We start from the raw sequence: 17,637 nt of genomic DNA, 5'->3' as shown, positions 1-17,637 counted from the left end.
GTCCTAAATGTCTAAACTATCTCATGCTATGTATGTGCGTCATGATGACACTTTCCGGCGGCCGTAGATTCGCTTTCCGGAAAGTGAAAAGTGAACCGTTTCAGCCACCGTACTTGAACTGGGTACTGTGGGGCTGGTGGGAAACTAAACACGTGTGTTGATGTTTCTTGGAGTATCCACAGCGTTTTGAAACATGGCAAATAAACGTCAAAACACCGGTTTATCCGAGTCTCTCATGTCAGTGAAGAAATCGAGACTGAATAAAGACGAGTTTAATGGAACTGTATTTAAAGCTATGCTAAAGGATCCCAGCAGAGCTTTTAAAGGTAAATAGCCAAATAGTGGTAGTGAGTAACTTTGTTAGCTAGCTGTGTTCCACGCGTGGACGGTCGTTTCTCTGAATTAATAAGTTATTTTGTAGTTGGTTTTTAGCAGCGGTGTAGTGCAGAACATGAGCTATCAAACAGCTAAACTCAGTAAAGTTTGGAAGCAAACGTGTTAGTCTTCGCTTTTACACTATGGTCGTCCTGTTAGGGGGAGCTGTGCTACACAAAGATATGCACCCATCTTTATTACTTGTCATGTTCATTAAATGGAGCAAACATAAAATAACATGATTATATGCTGGCAGAATTATTTGATATGGGATAATGTATGGCATGAGTATTCTTCTGTATTCTTCTGACAAGGCTGTCTCATGAGCAGATTTCCGAATGCTTTTTTTAATGTAGATTAAAATAAAAATGTAGATTAAAGTATGTGGCTGATAAACAGTCTGAGATTTGGTGTTCACTTGTTAGGGTTTGTTCTATTTTTCTCAAAGGTTCATCTGGCTGAATAGGCTTGATCCATTTGAGAATGTAATGTCATTTATTCTTGAAGATTGGGGCCTTCAATGCCTCTGTGCATTATAGATTATTGTTATGTGGTTTGATTAATTCTTGGTGGTTTGTTTTCCAGGTAAGATGTGGAATATGTAAAGGAGTAGTGTAAAGATTTAAACCAGGTTAAAGGGGATTTGTTTAGGGTAATATTGTTGAGAAAAGATGTGGAGTGAGTGGACATCATTGCCTAATGTCTCCATCAATGTGAAATGTTATGTTATTCCATTAGTCAAGACCAGTTTGGTCAGGGTGTATTAATGATGAGATTATAGGTTCTGATCTGGTGGCTTGCTAATTATTTCTGTGTCTACATTGAAGAGCAATAGTGCATTAAGAGCATTATGAAACTCTTCAGTTTTGTTGATTCATCAGTAGTCTGACGTTTTGTTTTTTTTGTGGTTTTTTTTTTTGTTATTATTCCTAAGAAACACATTGAAATCTTGTTACTGGATCATGTCTATCTTTACATTTCATGTTGAGTCTCAACAGACCAAAGTGCATACTGCCTGCACTCTTCTATCCCTTCTATCTATTCATTCTTACCTTCATCCTCCCAGCATTGATTCTATAACTCAGCTGATCAAACAACTGGATTTGCTGTAATTAACCTACTGGTCACCTGTCTGCACTTCATATTGATGCAACTTAATGTCCTTTTGTATTTTCTTTCATCCCTCCATCTTCCCATAGAAACCAATTGATTTTATAATAAGGAAATATTATAGCTTTAGTTTTCATGCTGTTACAGAGAGCTTTGTCCAGTCACCTCAAATGTTGTTCACAGTCCTTACTTTCTTTTTTTATCTTTCAGTATAATACATAATATTCATTTATAATCTTGTATTGCTATTGCTTTGCTTCTAGGTTTGGAAACCTTCATAAGAACTGCAAAAAAACTCCCATGTGAAAACCTTTATGATGTAGTTGAAGGCTACATAAAAATTTCTGCTGAATGTGCAGAAATATTGTCGTTACTTGAAGGAGAGAACCATCCTGAGGCTGAGGTGATGTATCAACAGAACATGTGTTAACTTGGGTTATGGTACCTGGGTGTTTGTAGTAATCCTATAAATTTAATGATAATAATAATAAATGATAAATTTAGCATTTTTAAGATTAATTAGCTTTTATCTTTTGGGCTGTGTAGCACTTGTCCATGCCTGTATATCCTGTATATGTGATGATAATTTTCACTTGTCCAGGCCTGAATATCCTGTATATGTGATGATTATCTTTCCTTTGTCCAGCTGATGCTGATATTCCAGAGTTTAGAGCTGATCTTGCTGCGGACGGCGAGCGATCTCTCTCATTTCAGCATGGTTGGCTCCACTGTTGTGAAAAAAACTGTCTCAACACACATGAAGCTGATCAAGTCCTCTTTATTTTCAATGAATTATCAGTAAGTTCACCACTTTCATGACTGCTTTATTGTAGCATAGAATTGTTTTTGACTGTGTGTGTGTGTGTATCATTTTTACCAAATTATCAAAAACAAAATAACACAGGTGTTCTCACACACTCTTGCTGTGATGTGAGTATAACTTTCAAATCGAACTCCTGTTGCATGTCGTCCAGGGGAGACTCACTAGAGAGATGCGTGTGCATCTAACTTCAGTATACAGTGAACCAAAAGTAATTTGTAAATCTGCTTTATGAGGGCACAATTTGTATTAAAAAAAAGTAAATGTAAATACATTATCCTTTGACTTTATTCTATAAAGAATTTAAGTCAAAGGGCAAATTACAATGTTATTATTTAGCAAAATATAAGGATACATGTTATTTATTGCTGATGACATGGTCATGTGATTAGCGGTGTTCATATGAGGAGATATTACTTAAATAGGCAAGATAAAAAGGCCAGAATTTTTATATAATTCTGCTGGCTAATCCTCAGCTCCTGGTGATTTATGACTAGATTCGAGAAAGATGTTTTTTTTTTTTTTTTACTTAAGAAGAAAGTCTTAACTGTTGATTCTGAAAAATGTGTAGGTAGTTTAGATAGGAACACGGGACCTGAACTCCTCTTTAATGCAGAATTTCCTGAATGGTCTCATTGCAGCAATTCTTGACTTCTATATCTCTTAATTAATAAAAATTGTCCCTGTTTGGGGAACGTACATTTATGATTCATAAATGCAGTGAGGCACCACTGCTGAAAACAGGGGCGGATCAACGGGCGGGCCTGGGTGGGCCAGGCCCACCCTGATTGGCAGCTGGGCCCATATGTAAGCAATGCCACTCATGTTTAAGCAATCTGTAATGGCTTAATTCATAGCATTCTTTCTGCATTATAACATTTTCTTTGTGCATAATGCTGATATTTTTTGTCATCATTGAGTTTTATTTATAGTGTTCAGTTTGAAGTGGGTTTAATGTGGACGTGTGTGTGTGTAGTGTTCAGTTTGAAGCGGGTTTGTTTGATGTGGATGTGTGTGGGTAGTGTTCAGTTTGACGTGGGTTTGTTTGATGTGGACGTTTGTGTGTAGTGTTCAGTTTGAAGGGGGTTTGTTTGATGTGGATGTGTGTGTGTAGTGTTCAGTTTGACGTGGGTTTGTTTGATGTGGACGTTTGTGTGTAGTGTTCAGTTTGAAGGGGGTTTGTTAGATGTGGATGTGTGTGTGCAGATTTGTTCGGCAGTGCCTCTGTTTGTTGGCTGCGATGGTATCTCAGGGTGCAGATGCAGCAAGAGAGATTTTCAGCAACATGGTCTTCAACAAAACTCTCAGCAGTCTTGCACGCCGCAGAGACAATACTGTAAGCTCTTTTGCTCTTTACTGTAAGCTCTGAAGTCTTAATTAATTGCATCACTTTTAGTGCCTTCTAAATGTTTTCTTTGTACCTGAAGGGACGGCCAGATATTCGCATGGCGTACATTCAGTTTTCCCTCTCTCTTCTGATGTATGGAGACAGCTCGACTGTAGGACACATGGTGGACACCAGAGGTAACATCTACCTAAAAATGTTTGGATATTGTAGCACAGTGGCTTGGTGGTTAGGACATTTGGCTCTCAGCACTAGTCTTGGGCTTCAGTCCCTATCTGGATGGAGTTTCCATGTTCTCCTTGTATCTGGTCCAAAAACATGGTAGCTAGGCTGCATGGATACTCTAAATTGTCCTGAAGGTGAATTTGGTATGAATATAGATATGTATCAATATATGTGTGTATGTGCGGTGATGGATGGTGCACTGTCCCCTTTCCTTCTCCTGCAGCTGGTGTATTCCCCCAGAGAACTGGTTTCCATTATAGACACTGTGCCCTTATTTGGTGCTGCTGTTTTTGTGTGTGTGTTTTTGTGTGTGTGTTTATGTTTTGATTGTAAAAAGTTGATTTCTGTGTTTTTTTGGTTTGAGAAATATGCTATATAAATGTAACAAGTAATGTTTTTGTGAACATGGAATTTGTGTGAAACATTTTGTCTTCATGTTTAGACTTCCTATCAGAAATTTTTAGCACAGGATTGAAAGAAGATCGAATATCAATAATCAGTCTGATTCTGTCTACGTTACAGACTAAAGTGAGCATTTTTACAGTTTCTGATTTTTGTGTGTCACACTTTACATACACATGCAAATTGCATTTATGTTTTTTAAACAAACTTTTTTTTTGTTGATCTGCAGGTAGTACAAAATACAGCCATAAGCAAAACACAGAAAGTGCGTTTTTTCAACGCCTCCACTCTGTCCCACATCGCTTCTCTCTACAGATGGAATGGGATTGTGGATGTGACTACTGATCATAGTGAGGTAGAGTTAAGATCAAATGGGATTGTGGATGTCACTACTGACAATAGTGAGGTAGAGTTAAGATCAAATGGGATTGTGGATGTGACTACTGATCATAGTGAGGTAGAGTTAAGATCAAATGGGATTGTGGATGTCACTACTGACCATAGTGAGGTAGAGTTAAGATCAAATGGGATTGTGGATGTCACTACTGACCATAGTGAGGTAGAGTTAAGATCAAATGGGATTGTGGATATCACTACTGACCATAGTGAGGTAGAGTTAAGATCAAATGGGATTGTGGATGTCACTACTGACCATAGTGAGGTAGAGTTAAGGTCAAATGGGATTGTGGATGTCACTACTGACCATAGTGAGGTAGAGTTAAGATCAAATGGGATTGTGGATGTCACTACTGATCATAGTGTGGTAGAGATAAGATCAAATGGGATTGTGGATGTCACTACTGACCATAGTGAGGTAGAGTTAAGATCAAATGGGATTGTGGATGTCACTACTGACCATAGTGAGGTAGAGTTAAGATCAAATGGGATTGTGGATGTCACTACTGACAATAGTGAGGTAGAGTTAAGATCAAATGGGATTGTGGATGTCACTACTGACCATAGTGAGGTAGAGTTAAGATCAAATGGGATTGTGGATGTTACTACTGATCATAGTGAGGTAGAGTTAAGATCAAATGGGATTGTGGATGTCACTACTGATCATAGTGAGGTAGAGTTAAGATCAAATGGGATTGTGGATGTCACTACTGACAATAGTGAGGTAGAGTTAAGATCAAATGGGATTGTGGATGTCACTACTGACCATAGTGAGGTAGAGTTAAGATCAAATGGGATTGTGGATGTCACTACTGACAATAGTGAGGTAGAGTTAAGATCAAATGGGATTGTGGATGTCACTACTGACCATAGTGAGGTAGAGTTAAGATCAAATGGGATTGTGGATGTCACTACTGACAATAGTGAGGTAGAGTTAAGATCAAATGGGATTGTGGATGTCACTACTGACCATAGTGAGGTAGAGTTAAGATCAAATGGGATTGTGGATGTCACTACTGACCACAGTGAGGTAGAGTTAAGATCAAATGGGATTCTGGATGTCACTAATGATCATAGTGAGGTAGAGTTAAGATCAAATGGGATTGTGGATGTCACTACTGACCACAGTGAGGTAGAGTTAAGATCAAATGGGATTCTGGATGTCACTAATGATCATAGTGAGGTAGAGTTAAGATCAAATGGGATTGTGGATGTCATTACTGACAATAGTGAGGTAGAGTTAAGATCAAATGGGATTGTGGATGTCACTACTGACCATAGTGAGGTAGAGTTAAGATCAAATGGGATTGTGGATGTCACTACTGATCATAGTGAGGTAGAGTTAAGATCAAATGGGATTGTGGATGTCACTACTGATCATAGTGAGGTAGAGTTAAGATCAAATGGGATTGTGGATGTCACTACTGACCATAGTGAGGTAGAGTTAAGATCAAATGGGATTGTGGATGTCACTACTGACCATAGTGAGGTAGAGTTAAGCTCAAATGGGATTGTGGACGTCACTACTAATCATAGTGTGGTAGAGATAAGATCAAATGAACAATGAGAATGTTTGTGTCTATGATATTGGTTATCATGTTTTTCCTGGTTAGGTTATGAATGAGCAGGAGGCTGGTGGGATCTTTGTACGAGAGTTGGTTCATAAGTTTCTTCTTGACCTCTGCTGCTCACGTAAACATGGAATCAGCTTCCATGACCCAAGTCTGGGTACTTCAGGGAGGTAAGTGAGATTTACAGCAGCTCTGAAGTTAATGGCTCTTTGAAGTAAATATGGCTGCTTACATCACTTCTCTAGATTTTGTGTAACAGGGTTCTGCCAGGTGCAACCCCCTAGTCATGGCAGACGAGTGTTTTTTCCATGTGAAGATGCATTTAAGTTTGACACTTGCCTAATTGGTAGAATAAATACATAACTCTGTATATGTGAGAATTTGAGGTATCAGAGGGTCTGTGACCTGAAGCTGGTTAAGAGAACAAGAAGAGCAAAACTGCTCTGCTCTGATTTGAGACAGTCATGTGTTTTCTGATGCATTCACTTTTTCCTAAAATGTAAAAAATTAAGAAAGAGTAGGTGTGTCCAAACTCTTGACTGGTACTGAATATATATGTAACATAACAGTGACCGACAATGGTCATGCAACTAAATGCGTGTGTCTGTCTTGAGGTGTGACCAAACACAAACTAAACGTGTAACAAGCACATCATCACTGTAAACTGGGCCACAACTAGGATCTAGGATCAATAAAATCTGTCAAGAAATCTGTCAGAATCTGCACATTGTTTGCAGTTCTGTGTTATATTTTGTTGCTTAAAGGCACACCGGCTCCTTTGTTTCCAGGCCTGGGAACATTGTCTTACTGCAGTTTCTGGGGAACCTAAAGCAAGCTGCTGAAGATGAACTTGTGGCTGATCTGCTTGTCAGCATTCTGAAGTGTAACCCTGATATTCTGCGTCGATACTTCAAAGAAACCCAATTCTCCTTCACACCACGGTTGAAAGGAGCTTGGCTGGAGAGCATAGCATTGCTGAAGAAAGTGAGTTCCATATCAGCCGGATATGTGACTAGCAGTAGTGCTACATGACACCTGTATACATTGAACTCATTCTTTCTTTGTTTTTGTCTTCCCTGCTCTTTATCTGTCATTTTTTATCTCTCTCTCTCTCTTTCTCTCTCTTTCTTTCTCACTCACTCACTCACTCACACACACATACACACATTCTCTCTCTCTCTCTCTCTCTCTTTCTTTTTCACTCACTCACTCACTCACACACACACACACACACACACACACACACACACACACACACACACACACACACACACACACACACACATACACACTCTCTCTCTCTCTGTATCTCATAGATTTATCAAGCACAGCCAGAGGTATCTGTGGCATTCCGATTGAAAGAGATGGTCCCTGCTCCCCAGCTGCTCAATATGGTTCTAGTCACGTCTCTTCCTCCCGTCTGCAACAAGACCTTCTTCCTTCAGGGTCTCAGCGTAAGCCTGCAGCCACTTTTAGCTCCTTGCATCCCAAGTAGTTGTAGTTGTGTAGTAGTTGTACTGCAACTACTATAGATTTGTTTGTAGATAAAACTATGTAATAATTAGCAGTAGTTATTCATTAATATGCTTTAACATGGTTCAGCAAGATTTTTCTTTTTACTTTTACACCAAAGTAAAAATAAGCTTTGTTTGAGCTTTTGAGCTTTTTGTGGTAAAGGAGATTGCAGTAGTCCAATCTGGAAGTGAAAAATGATTGGACCAACTTTTCTGCATCCTGTAAAGACGGTGTGTTCCTGAGGTGTAGGAACGCTGTGCCGGAAATATTATTTACATAGGCTGTGAATGAGAGATTGGAGAGAGTGGACCAGAGCAAGCATCATCTCAGTTATAGTAAGCAGAGATGTATGATGTATGACTGAATGCCTGTACAACACAGCCTGAAAAATCTCCTTTCTTAAATATCTTAGAACTGCACCAAATCTAGACATCTGTTGCAAAATCTAACTAATCACTAAATTGATTTTAACATTTGAGTGCTGGATACCATCAACCAGCCACCATCTCATTATAAAAATGCAATATTCTACGGACTGGAAAGGGTTCATTTAGGTTTAACTGACCACACTGAACTGGAATGAATTGGGTTTTCATAGCTGTTGATAGAATTCAAGAGTTTTCTTCTGATACATCCAGCATCCAGAAGTATGTATATTATAATGACTCTTCTATACGCTGTGTGACCACTAATGAGGTTAGAGTTAGGCTTTCTTTCTCCAGCCAGCTTCTTTATAGATATAATGGGTGATTCATGCCAATGCTAATATATGGTTAATGTTGATCAGGTGCGCAGTGTGGTAGCCCAGCATGCTACGATGTCTGTGCTAGCATTTATCCTAAAGAGAGCTCAGAAGAATATGGAATACTGCCTGACGAGGTCATTGTGGGAGAGTTTCGACGCACACAGTCCCAGCGCTATGGAAGAGTTTGTTCAGCTTTACAGGGAAGAACTGAGCAAGGTGAGAATATTGTAAAATAATACACAAACTTAGTAGCAAAACACCAACATTAGGAATTCTCTAACTTGCACTCATATCCCATCTGAGTCATCTAACATTGTCCAGTTCTTTTATTGCACATTTGCAGATCCTGTATGGGACTTTTTTCTGAAGTGATTTTTTTTTCTCCAAATTTAAAATTGAATAAGTTACATTAAATTTAGCATTCAGTAAATTATGCGTTGGTGGTGTTCTAATGATTTTAGCCTTGTTTGTATACATACATTGTTGTGCAGCATATTCCAAAATTAGGAAAGATTTGGGAAGCTTATTTTAACTGATTCCTTGTGCTTAGCAGTTCCAAGTTAATCCAGTGTGGCTTTGCTGTCTCTTCATGAAATGTATAATATCAAACCTAAAATCAAAATGCAATGTTTGCTTTAAACTACATATCTACAGTTTAAAACTGTGTAATAAACTGTATATCTGATAAAATGCATTTGAAAGCTAAAATATTTAAATTAATAGTAAATTAATTCCTTGCAACTCATTTTTTACGAGTGTTTTCTCATTCACTTAATAATCTAATCATAATCTGATTTCTCCAGTTATCTGGTTATTCAGGTTGTCATGTAAACAGTTCCCAATTTTTAGATCGTAATATGGCCTAGAGATTAGATTTTAGAAATCAGATTAAGGGAGCTGTATTTTAGCTCAGGTACAGGGTTCGGGTTAGCACATGTATGCTCTTACTCTGAGCTCTTTTGGATTGCTTGCAAACATAGAGTTCTCCTGGAATCAGATTTTTATATAGCACCCATGAAATGGCTATCAAACCCTTTTGGGCAAGACTGAAATGTATACATGCTCATGGAATTTAAGAATTTTAATTGCACGCTAGTAGTAATCATTACTAAACATAAAAATGAGATCCATATTAACTTAAAGAAGTGTCAGGAAATTTGAAGTCACATTCTATGAGATTTTTCACTGCCTTCAAAGTAGAAATCCAATTATTGCCTGACTCATGTAAACTTGGGCTTTCCCCATTATCTGAATATTCAAGTGCATGCATTGATTTTCTGCAGTTATTGGATTAAGTGCATGTAAATGCATTCAGTGTCTATATATTTATAGACTTATTGTCTTGATGCTTCGTTCTTCTGTTGCCACAGATTTTGCCAGATGTGCTGTCCATTGTGTCGAAGTGGCAGTCATTCTCACAGAAGGAGACGGAGCAGGCGAATACTCAAGCAGCCATAATGGAACCAGAAGCAAAGGATGAGGATACAACTGAAGAACTTGGTAACTCATTGTGCATCAGGATTAGTTTATTTTCAATCCAGATCTTGCAAATGTTGTGTGTGTGAGACAGGTGAGAGAGAGCCACAGCTGGTTGTGTTTAATGTTGTGTGTGTGAGACAGGTGAGAGAGAGCCACAGCTGATTGTGTTTAATGTTGTGTGTGTGAGACAGGTGAGAGAGAGCCACAGCTGATTGTGTTTAATGTTGTGTGTGAGACAGGTGAGAGGGAGCCACAGCTGATTGTGTTTAATGTTGTGTGTGTGAGACAGGTGAGAGAGAGCCACAGCTGGTTGTGTTTAATGTTGTGTGTGTGAGACAGGTGAGAGAGAGCCACAGCTGATTGTGTTTAATGTTGTGTGTGTGAGACAGGTGAGAGGGAGCCACAGCTGATTGTGTTTAATGTTGTGTGTGTGAGACAGGTGAGAGAGAGCCACAGCTGATTGTGTTTAATGTTGTGTGTGAGACAGGTGAGAGAGAGCCACAGCTGATTGTGTTTAATGTTGTGTGTGAGACAGGTGAGAGGGAGCCACAGCTGATTGTGTTTAATGTTGAGTGTGTGAGACAGGTGAGAGGGAGCCACAGCTGATTGTGTTTAATGTTGTGTGTGTGAGACAGGTGAGAGGGAGCCACAGCTGATTGTGTTTAATGGTGTGTGTGAGACAGGTGAGAGAGAGCCACAGCTGATTGTGTTTAATGTTGTGTGTGTGAGACAGGTGAGAGAGAGCCACAGCTGATTGTGTTTAATGTTGTGTGTGAGACAGGTGAGAGGGAGCCACAGCTGATTGTGTTTAATGTTGAGTGTGTGAGACAGGTGAGAGGGAGCCACAGCTGATTGTGTTTAATGTTGTGTGTGTGAGACAGGTGAGAGGGAGCCACAGCTGATTGTGTTTAATGGTGTGTGTGAGACAGGTGAGAGAGAGCCACAGCTGATTGTGTTTAATGTTGTGTGTGTGAGACAGGTGAGAGGGAGCCACAGCTGATTGTGTTTAATGTTGTGTGTGAGACAGGTGAGAGAGAGCCACAGCTGATTGTGTTTAATGGTGTGTGTGAGACAGGTGAGAGAGAGCCACAGCTGATTGTGTTTAATGTTGTGTGTGAGACAGGTGAGAGGGAGCCACAGCTGATTGTGTTTAATGTTGAGTGTGTGAGACAGGTGAGAGGGAGCCACAGCTGATTGTGTTTAATGGTGTGTGTGAGACAGGTGAGAGAGAGCCACAGCTGATTGTGTTTAATGTTGCGTGTGAGACAGGTGAGAGGGAGCCACAGCTGATTGTGTTTAATGTTGAGTGTGTGAGACAGGTGAGAGGGAGCCACAGCTGATTGTGTTTAATGTTGTGTGTGTGAGACAGGTGAGAGGGAGCCACAGCTGATTGTGTTTAATGGTGTGTGTGAGACAGGTGAGAGGGAGCCACAGCTGATTGTGTTTAATGGTGTGTGTGAGACAGGTGAGAGAGAGCCACAGCTGATTGTGTTTAATGTTGTGTGTGTGAGACAGGTGAGAGAGAGCCACAGCTGATTGTGTTTAATGTTGTGTGTGAGACAGGTGAGAGGGAGCCACAGCTGATTGTGTTTAATGTTGTGTGTGTGAGACAGGTGAGAGGGAGCCACAGCTGATTGTGTTTAATGTTGTGTGTGTGAGACAGGTGAGAGAGAGCCACAGCTGATTGTGTTTAATGTTGTGTGTGAGACAGGTGAGAGGGAGCCACAGCTGATTGTGTTTAATGTTGTGTGTGTGAGACAGGTGAGAGGGAGCCACAGCTGATTGTGTTTAATGTTGTGTGTGTGAGACAGGTGAGAGAGAGCCATAGCTGATTGTGTTTAATGTTGTGTGTGAGACAGGTGAGAGGGAGCCACAGCTGATTGTGTTTAATGTTGTGTGTGTGAGACAGGTGAGAGGGAGCCACAGTTGATTGTGTTTAATGTTGAGTGTGTGAGACAGGTGAGAGGGAGCCACAGCTGATTGTGTTTAATGTTGTGTGTGTGAGACAGGTGAGAGGGAGCCGCAGCTGATTGTGTTTAAACCCTATTATGCAGAAGCGCCCCCTAGTGGGCCCGCCGGCGGGCCCAGCTCCTTTACGGCGATATAAAACATATTAAACATTAATGAATCTCCGAACAAAAGCGCTTAAATCAAAATTTCCTATCCCATCTACATGCCTACCGAGTTTCAGCCGTCTACGTGCAGCCGATCGCGAGATATCCGGCTTTGAAGTTGACCACAAAAGTGCACCCCGCGGGGGGGTCTCCCGACATATCCGTTTACAAAACATATTTATGTTGTGAAATGTCTTAATGTTTTGTCACCTAAAAATCGTTTACTAATAAGGCTTTAATTTAAGACCTTAACAGCGTAGATCCGTTGTGGTTAAGTACCTTAAAAAGCTTGCTCACCTCACTGCAAAATTTTCCAAAATCCGCTTCCTGAATGAGACACTCCGACAAATCTGCCCCCTAAGCGTCACAGAAGCATTCTTAACGCTGATTTGACCCCTCATTACAAAGCTGCAGCGGTTCTGCTTTGATTTGAGTGGTTTTTATTGGTCTAAAGTGGGGTAGTGACTTTGAGTGACAGGTTTTACAACCTCTCCCACGGCGAGGTGCGAAGGGGAGGGGGGGAGGGTGAACCAATAAGCCCACAGAGACAAGCTGGCGCCTCAGAAGTGATTGAAAGCTGTTCTAACCAATAGTGTACATCCTTCCGAAGCTAGCCAGCCCTCATATGACATGATTGGTCAAGTATATTTTTAAATTGAGCCCTCGGAAACTGGCGCTTCATTTCCAATTTCGGCCGCTAGCATAGCAACATAAGCTAACCCTTTGCTAACCTAAGCTAAGCTCCCCAGAACACACTGTTCGGCGAAACTGAAGCAGCCATGGATTATTTTGTTCGTTTTTATGCGGATTGTGGATACTTTTGAACATAAACGGATTACTTTGTGTGGAATATATGAGCAATTTTCGGAATTTTCGCCAACCCGGAAGTAAGACGGTACACCGGCTACGACGCGATTCTACGTACTGTGAGTAACAATGGATAATTTTTCATAAGCGATATTGTACAAAATATATATTCTAATACTAAACATTAACTAAGCGTTAGATTATAAACAGTTTTAGAGCGTTTGAGTGCTGCAGCACTCTGTATCGTGTCGGATGCTACCGGAGTTGGCTACGGTAACCTAGCTTATGCTGTCGGACTATATTGGACATAAATATGATATCATAACGTTCATATTTGGACATGAAATTTAGTCATTGGAATTTTCTGGTCTTGCTGTAATATGTGCAGCATTGTTGTTTGTCGTAGCTCCTCGGTTTCGTGTAAGGAATTTGTTGGCATGTTAGCTTAGTTGGCTAATGGTGTGTGTTGGGTGTGGCATATTTAGACATAGGTGTGGTGCACTTGACATACCTTGGATAAAGCTGAATAACTTTTCAATGCTTGCATGGATTTGCTCCATTTTTTCTGTGTTGTTAGAAAAGACCCTAGCGAAATTTATTGTAATTTCTGATACCTAATTTGAATAACTATGTGAATATACATTCCAGTCATGTTCAAGTTCAAGTCAGCATTTGTGACATTCCTGGCATATTAGCATCTGCAATAGAGGCTCTAAAATAAACCAAATTATGTGAATATGATACTGAAGTGTATTAATATGTTCCCCCAACTGCCTACTTCAGTTTGAGCCATGAATGATAATTTTCCTATATGTACAACTTGAGATATCTAGTTTTAATGTGAACTATGTCAAAAATGTTAAAAATGGCCACCGGGTGTGCGAATCTGCAGTATAAGGTTAATGTTGTGTGTGAGACAGGTGAGAGGGAGCCACAGCTGATTGTGTTTAATGTTGTGTGTGAGACAGGTGAGAGGGAGCCACAGCTGATTGTGTTTAATGTTGAGTGTGTGAGACAGGTGAGAGAGAGCCACAGCTGATTGTGTTTAATGTTGTGTGTGAGACAGGTGAGAGGGAGCCACAGCTGATTGTGTTTAATGTTGTGTGTGAGACAGGTGAGAGAGAGCCACAGCTGATTGTGTTTAATGTTGTGTGTGAGACAGGTGAGAGGGAGCCACAGCTGATTGTGTTTAATGTTGAGTGTGTGAGACAGGTGAGAGGGAGCCACAGCTGATTGTGTTTAATGTTGTGTGTGTGAGACAGGTGAGAGGGAGCCACAGCTGATTGTGTTTAATGGTGTGTGTGAGACAGGTGAGAGAGAGCCACAGCTGATTGTGTTTAATGTTGTGTGTGTGTGAGACAGGTGAGAGAGAGCCACAGCTGATTGTGTTTAATGTTGTGTGTGAGACAGGTGAGAGGGAGCCACAGCTGATTGTGTTTAATGTTGTGTGTGTGAGACAGGTGAGAGGGAGCCACAGTTGATTGTGTTTAATGTTGAGTGTGTGAGACAGGTGAGAGGGAGCCACAGCTGATTGTGTTTAATGTTGTGTGTGTGAGACAGGTGAGAGGGAGCCGCAGCTGATTGTGTTTAATGTTGTGTGTGAGACAGGTGAGAGGGAGCCACAGCTGATTGTGTTTAATGTTGTGTGTGTGAGACAGGTGAGAGGGAGCCACAGCTGATTGTGTTTAATGTTGTGTGTGTGAGACAGGTGAGAGGGAGCCACAGCTGATTGTGTTTAATGTTGTGTGTGAGACAGGTGAGAGGGAGCCACAGCTGATTGTGTTTAATGTTGTGTGTGTGAGACAGGTGAGAGGGAGCCACAGTTGATTGTGTTTAATGTTGAGTGTGTGAGACAGGTGAGGGAGCCACAGCTGATTGTGTTTAATGTTGTGTGTGTGAGACAGGTGAGAGGGAGCTGCAGCTGATTGTGTTTAATGTTGTGTGTGTGAGACAGGTGAGAGGGAGCCACAGCTGATTGTGTTTAATGGTGTGTCTGAGACAGGTGAGAAGAGAGCCACAGCTGATTGTGTTTAATGTTGTGTGTGAGACAGGTGAGAGGGAGCCACAGCTGATTGTGTTTAATGTTGTGTGTGAGACAGGTGAGAGAGAGCCACAGCTGATTGTGTTTAATGTTGTGTGTGAGACAGGTGAGAGGGAGCCACAGCTGATTGTGTTTAATGTTGAGTGTGTGAGACAGGTGAGAGGGAGCCACAGCTGATTGTGTTTAATGTTGTGTGTGTGAGACAGGTGAGAGGGAGCCACAGCTGATTGTGTTTAATGGTGTGTGTGAGACAGGTGAGAGAGAGCCACAGCTGATTGTGTTTAATGTTGTGTGTGTGAGACAGGTGAGAGAGAGCCACAGCTGATTGTGTTTAATGTTGTGTGTGAGACAGGTGAGAGGGAGCCACAGCTGATTGTGTTTAATGTTGTGTGTGTGAGACAGGTGAGAGGGAGCCACAGTTGATTGTGTTTAATGTTGAGTGTGTGAGACAGGTGAGAGGGAGCCACAGCTGATTGTGTTTAATGTTGTGTGTGTGAGACAGGTGAGAGGGAGCCGCAGCTGATTGTGTTTAATGTTGTGTGTGAGACAGGTGAGAGGGAGCCACAGCTGATTGTGTTTAATGTTGTGTGTGTGAGACAGGTGAGAGGGAGCCACAGCTGATTGTGTTTAATGTTGTGTGTGTGAGACAGGTGAGAGGGAGCCACAGCTGATTGTGTTTAATGTTGTGTGTGAGACAGGTGAGAGGGAGCCACAGCTGATTGTGTTTAATGTTGTGTGTGTGAGACAGGTGAGAGGGAGCCACAGCTGATTGTGTTTAATGTTGTGTGTGTGAGACAGGTGAGAGAGAGCCACAGCTGATTGTGTTTAATGTTGTGTGTGTGAGACAGGTGAGAGGGAGCCACAGCTGATTGTGTTAAATGTTGTGTGTGTGAGACAGGTGAGAGGGAGCCACAGCTGATTGTGTTTAATGGTGTGTGTGAGACAGGTGAGAGAGAGCCACAGCTGATTGTGTTTAATGTTGTGTGTGTGAGACAGGTGAGAGAGAGCCACAGCTGATTGTGTTTAATGTTGTGTGTGTGAGACAGGTGAGAGGGAGCCACAGCTGATTGTGTTTAATGTTGTGTGTGTGAGACAGGTGAGAGGGAGCCACAGCTGATTGTGTTTAATGGTGTGTGTGAGACAGGTGAGAGAGAGCCACAGCTGATTGTGTTTAATGTTGTGTGTGTGAGACAGGTGAGAGAGAGCCACAGCTGATTGTGTTTAATGTTGTGTGTGAGACAGGTGAGAGGGAGCCACAGCTGATTGTGTTTAATGTTGAGTGTGTGAGACAGGTGAGAGGGAGCCACAGCTGATTGTGTTTAATGTTGTGTGTGTGAGACAGGTGAGAGGGAGCCACAGCTGATTGTGTTTAATGGTGTGTGTGAGACAGGTGAGAGAGAGCCACAGCTGATTGTGTTTAATGTTGTGTGTGTGAGACAGGTGAGAGGGAGCCACAGCTGATTGTGTTTAATGTTGTGTGTGAGACAGGTGAGAGAGAGCCACAGCTGATTGTGTTTAATGGTGTGTGTGAGACAGGTGAGAGAGAGCCACAGCTGATTGTGTTTAATGTTGTGTGTGAGACAGGTGAGAGGGAGCCACAGCTGATTGTGTTTAATGTTGAGTGTGTGAGACAGGTGAGAGGGAGCCACAGCTGATTGTGTTTAATGGTGTGTGTGAGACAGGTGAGAGAGAGCCACAGCTGATTGTGTTTAATGTTGCGTGTGAGACAGGTGAGAGGGAGCCACAGCTGATTGTGTTTAATGTTGAGTGTGTGAGACAGGTGAGAGGGAGCCACAGCTGATTGTGTTTAATGTTGTGTGTGTGAGACAGGTGAGAGGGAGCCACAGCTGATTGTGTTTAATGGTGTGTGTGAGACAGGTGAGAGGGAGCCACAGCTGATTGTGTTTAATGGTGTGTGTGAGACAGGTGAGAGAGAGCCACAGCTGATTGTGTTTAATGTTGTGTGTGTGAGACAGGTGAGAGAGAGCCACAGCTGATTGTGTTTAATGTTGTGTGTGAGACAGGTGAGAGGGAGCCACAGCTGATTGTGTTTAATGTTGTGTGTGTGAGACAGGTGAGAGGGAGCCACAGTTGATTGTGTTTAATGTTGAGTGTGTGAGACAGGTGAGAGGGAGCCACAGCTGATTGTGTTTAATGTTGTGTGTGTGAGACAGGTGAGAGGGAGCCGCAGATGATTGTGTTTAATGTTGTGTGTGAGACAGGTGAGAGGGAGCCACAGCTGATTGTGTTTAATGTTGTGTGTGAGACAGGTGAGAGGGAGCCACAGCTGATTGTGTTTAATGTTGAGTGTGTGAGACAGGTGAGAGAGAGTCACAGCTGATTGTGTTTAATGTTGTGTGTGAGACAGGTGAGAGGGAGCCACAGCTGATTGTGTTTAATGTTGTGTGTGAGACAGGTGAGAGAGAGCCACAGCTGATTGTGTTTAATGTTGTGTGTGAGACAGGTGAGAGGGAGCCACAGCTGATTGTGTTTAATGTTGAGTGTGTGAGACAGGTGAGAGGGAGCCACAGCTGATTGTGTTTAATGTTGTGTGTGTGAGACAGGTGAGAGGGAGCCACAGCTGATTGTGTTTAATGGTGTGTGTGAGACAGGTGAGAGAGAGCCACAGCTGATTGTGTTTAATGTTGTGTTTGTGTGAGACAGGTGAGAGAGAGCCACAGCTGATTGTGTT

General features: G+C 41.7%; 1 protein-coding gene across 2 annotated transcripts in view; it reads left to right on the top strand.

The window, feature by feature from the left end:
- The first annotated feature begins 114 nt into the window (after positions 1–114).
- The window catches only part of urb1 (URB1 ribosome biogenesis homolog), a 41,704-nt gene continuing 24,181 nt past the window's right edge, over positions 115–17,637 (top strand). For both annotated transcript variants that reach the window (XM_076981317.1, XM_076981316.1), the window contains exons 1-12: positions 115–326; positions 1,749–1,888; positions 2,132–2,283; positions 3,512–3,641; positions 3,733–3,829; positions 4,318–4,403; positions 4,507–4,632; positions 6,287–6,414; positions 7,033–7,228; positions 7,561–7,698; positions 8,547–8,720; positions 9,875–10,004. In XM_076981317.1, coding sequence (XP_076837432.1) covers positions 194–326; positions 1,749–1,888; positions 2,132–2,283; positions 3,512–3,641; positions 3,733–3,829; positions 4,318–4,403; positions 4,507–4,632; positions 6,287–6,414; positions 7,033–7,228; positions 7,561–7,698; positions 8,547–8,720; positions 9,875–10,004 — 1,630 coding nt within the window. In that variant the 5' untranslated portion in view covers positions 115–193. The remainder of the gene's footprint in view (positions 327–1,748; positions 1,889–2,131; positions 2,284–3,511; positions 3,642–3,732; positions 3,830–4,317; positions 4,404–4,506; positions 4,633–6,286; positions 6,415–7,032; positions 7,229–7,560; positions 7,699–8,546; positions 8,721–9,874; positions 10,005–17,637) is intronic.

This window comes from Brachyhypopomus gauderio, chromosome 19 (assembly GCF_052324685.1).
Source record: "Brachyhypopomus gauderio isolate BG-103 chromosome 19, BGAUD_0.2, whole genome shotgun sequence".
NCBI classification, from domain to species: domain Eukaryota; kingdom Metazoa; phylum Chordata; class Actinopteri; order Gymnotiformes; family Hypopomidae; genus Brachyhypopomus; species Brachyhypopomus gauderio.
Note: the sequence above shows the minus strand (reverse complement) of the source record. Positions and strands in the feature narration are given on the sequence as shown.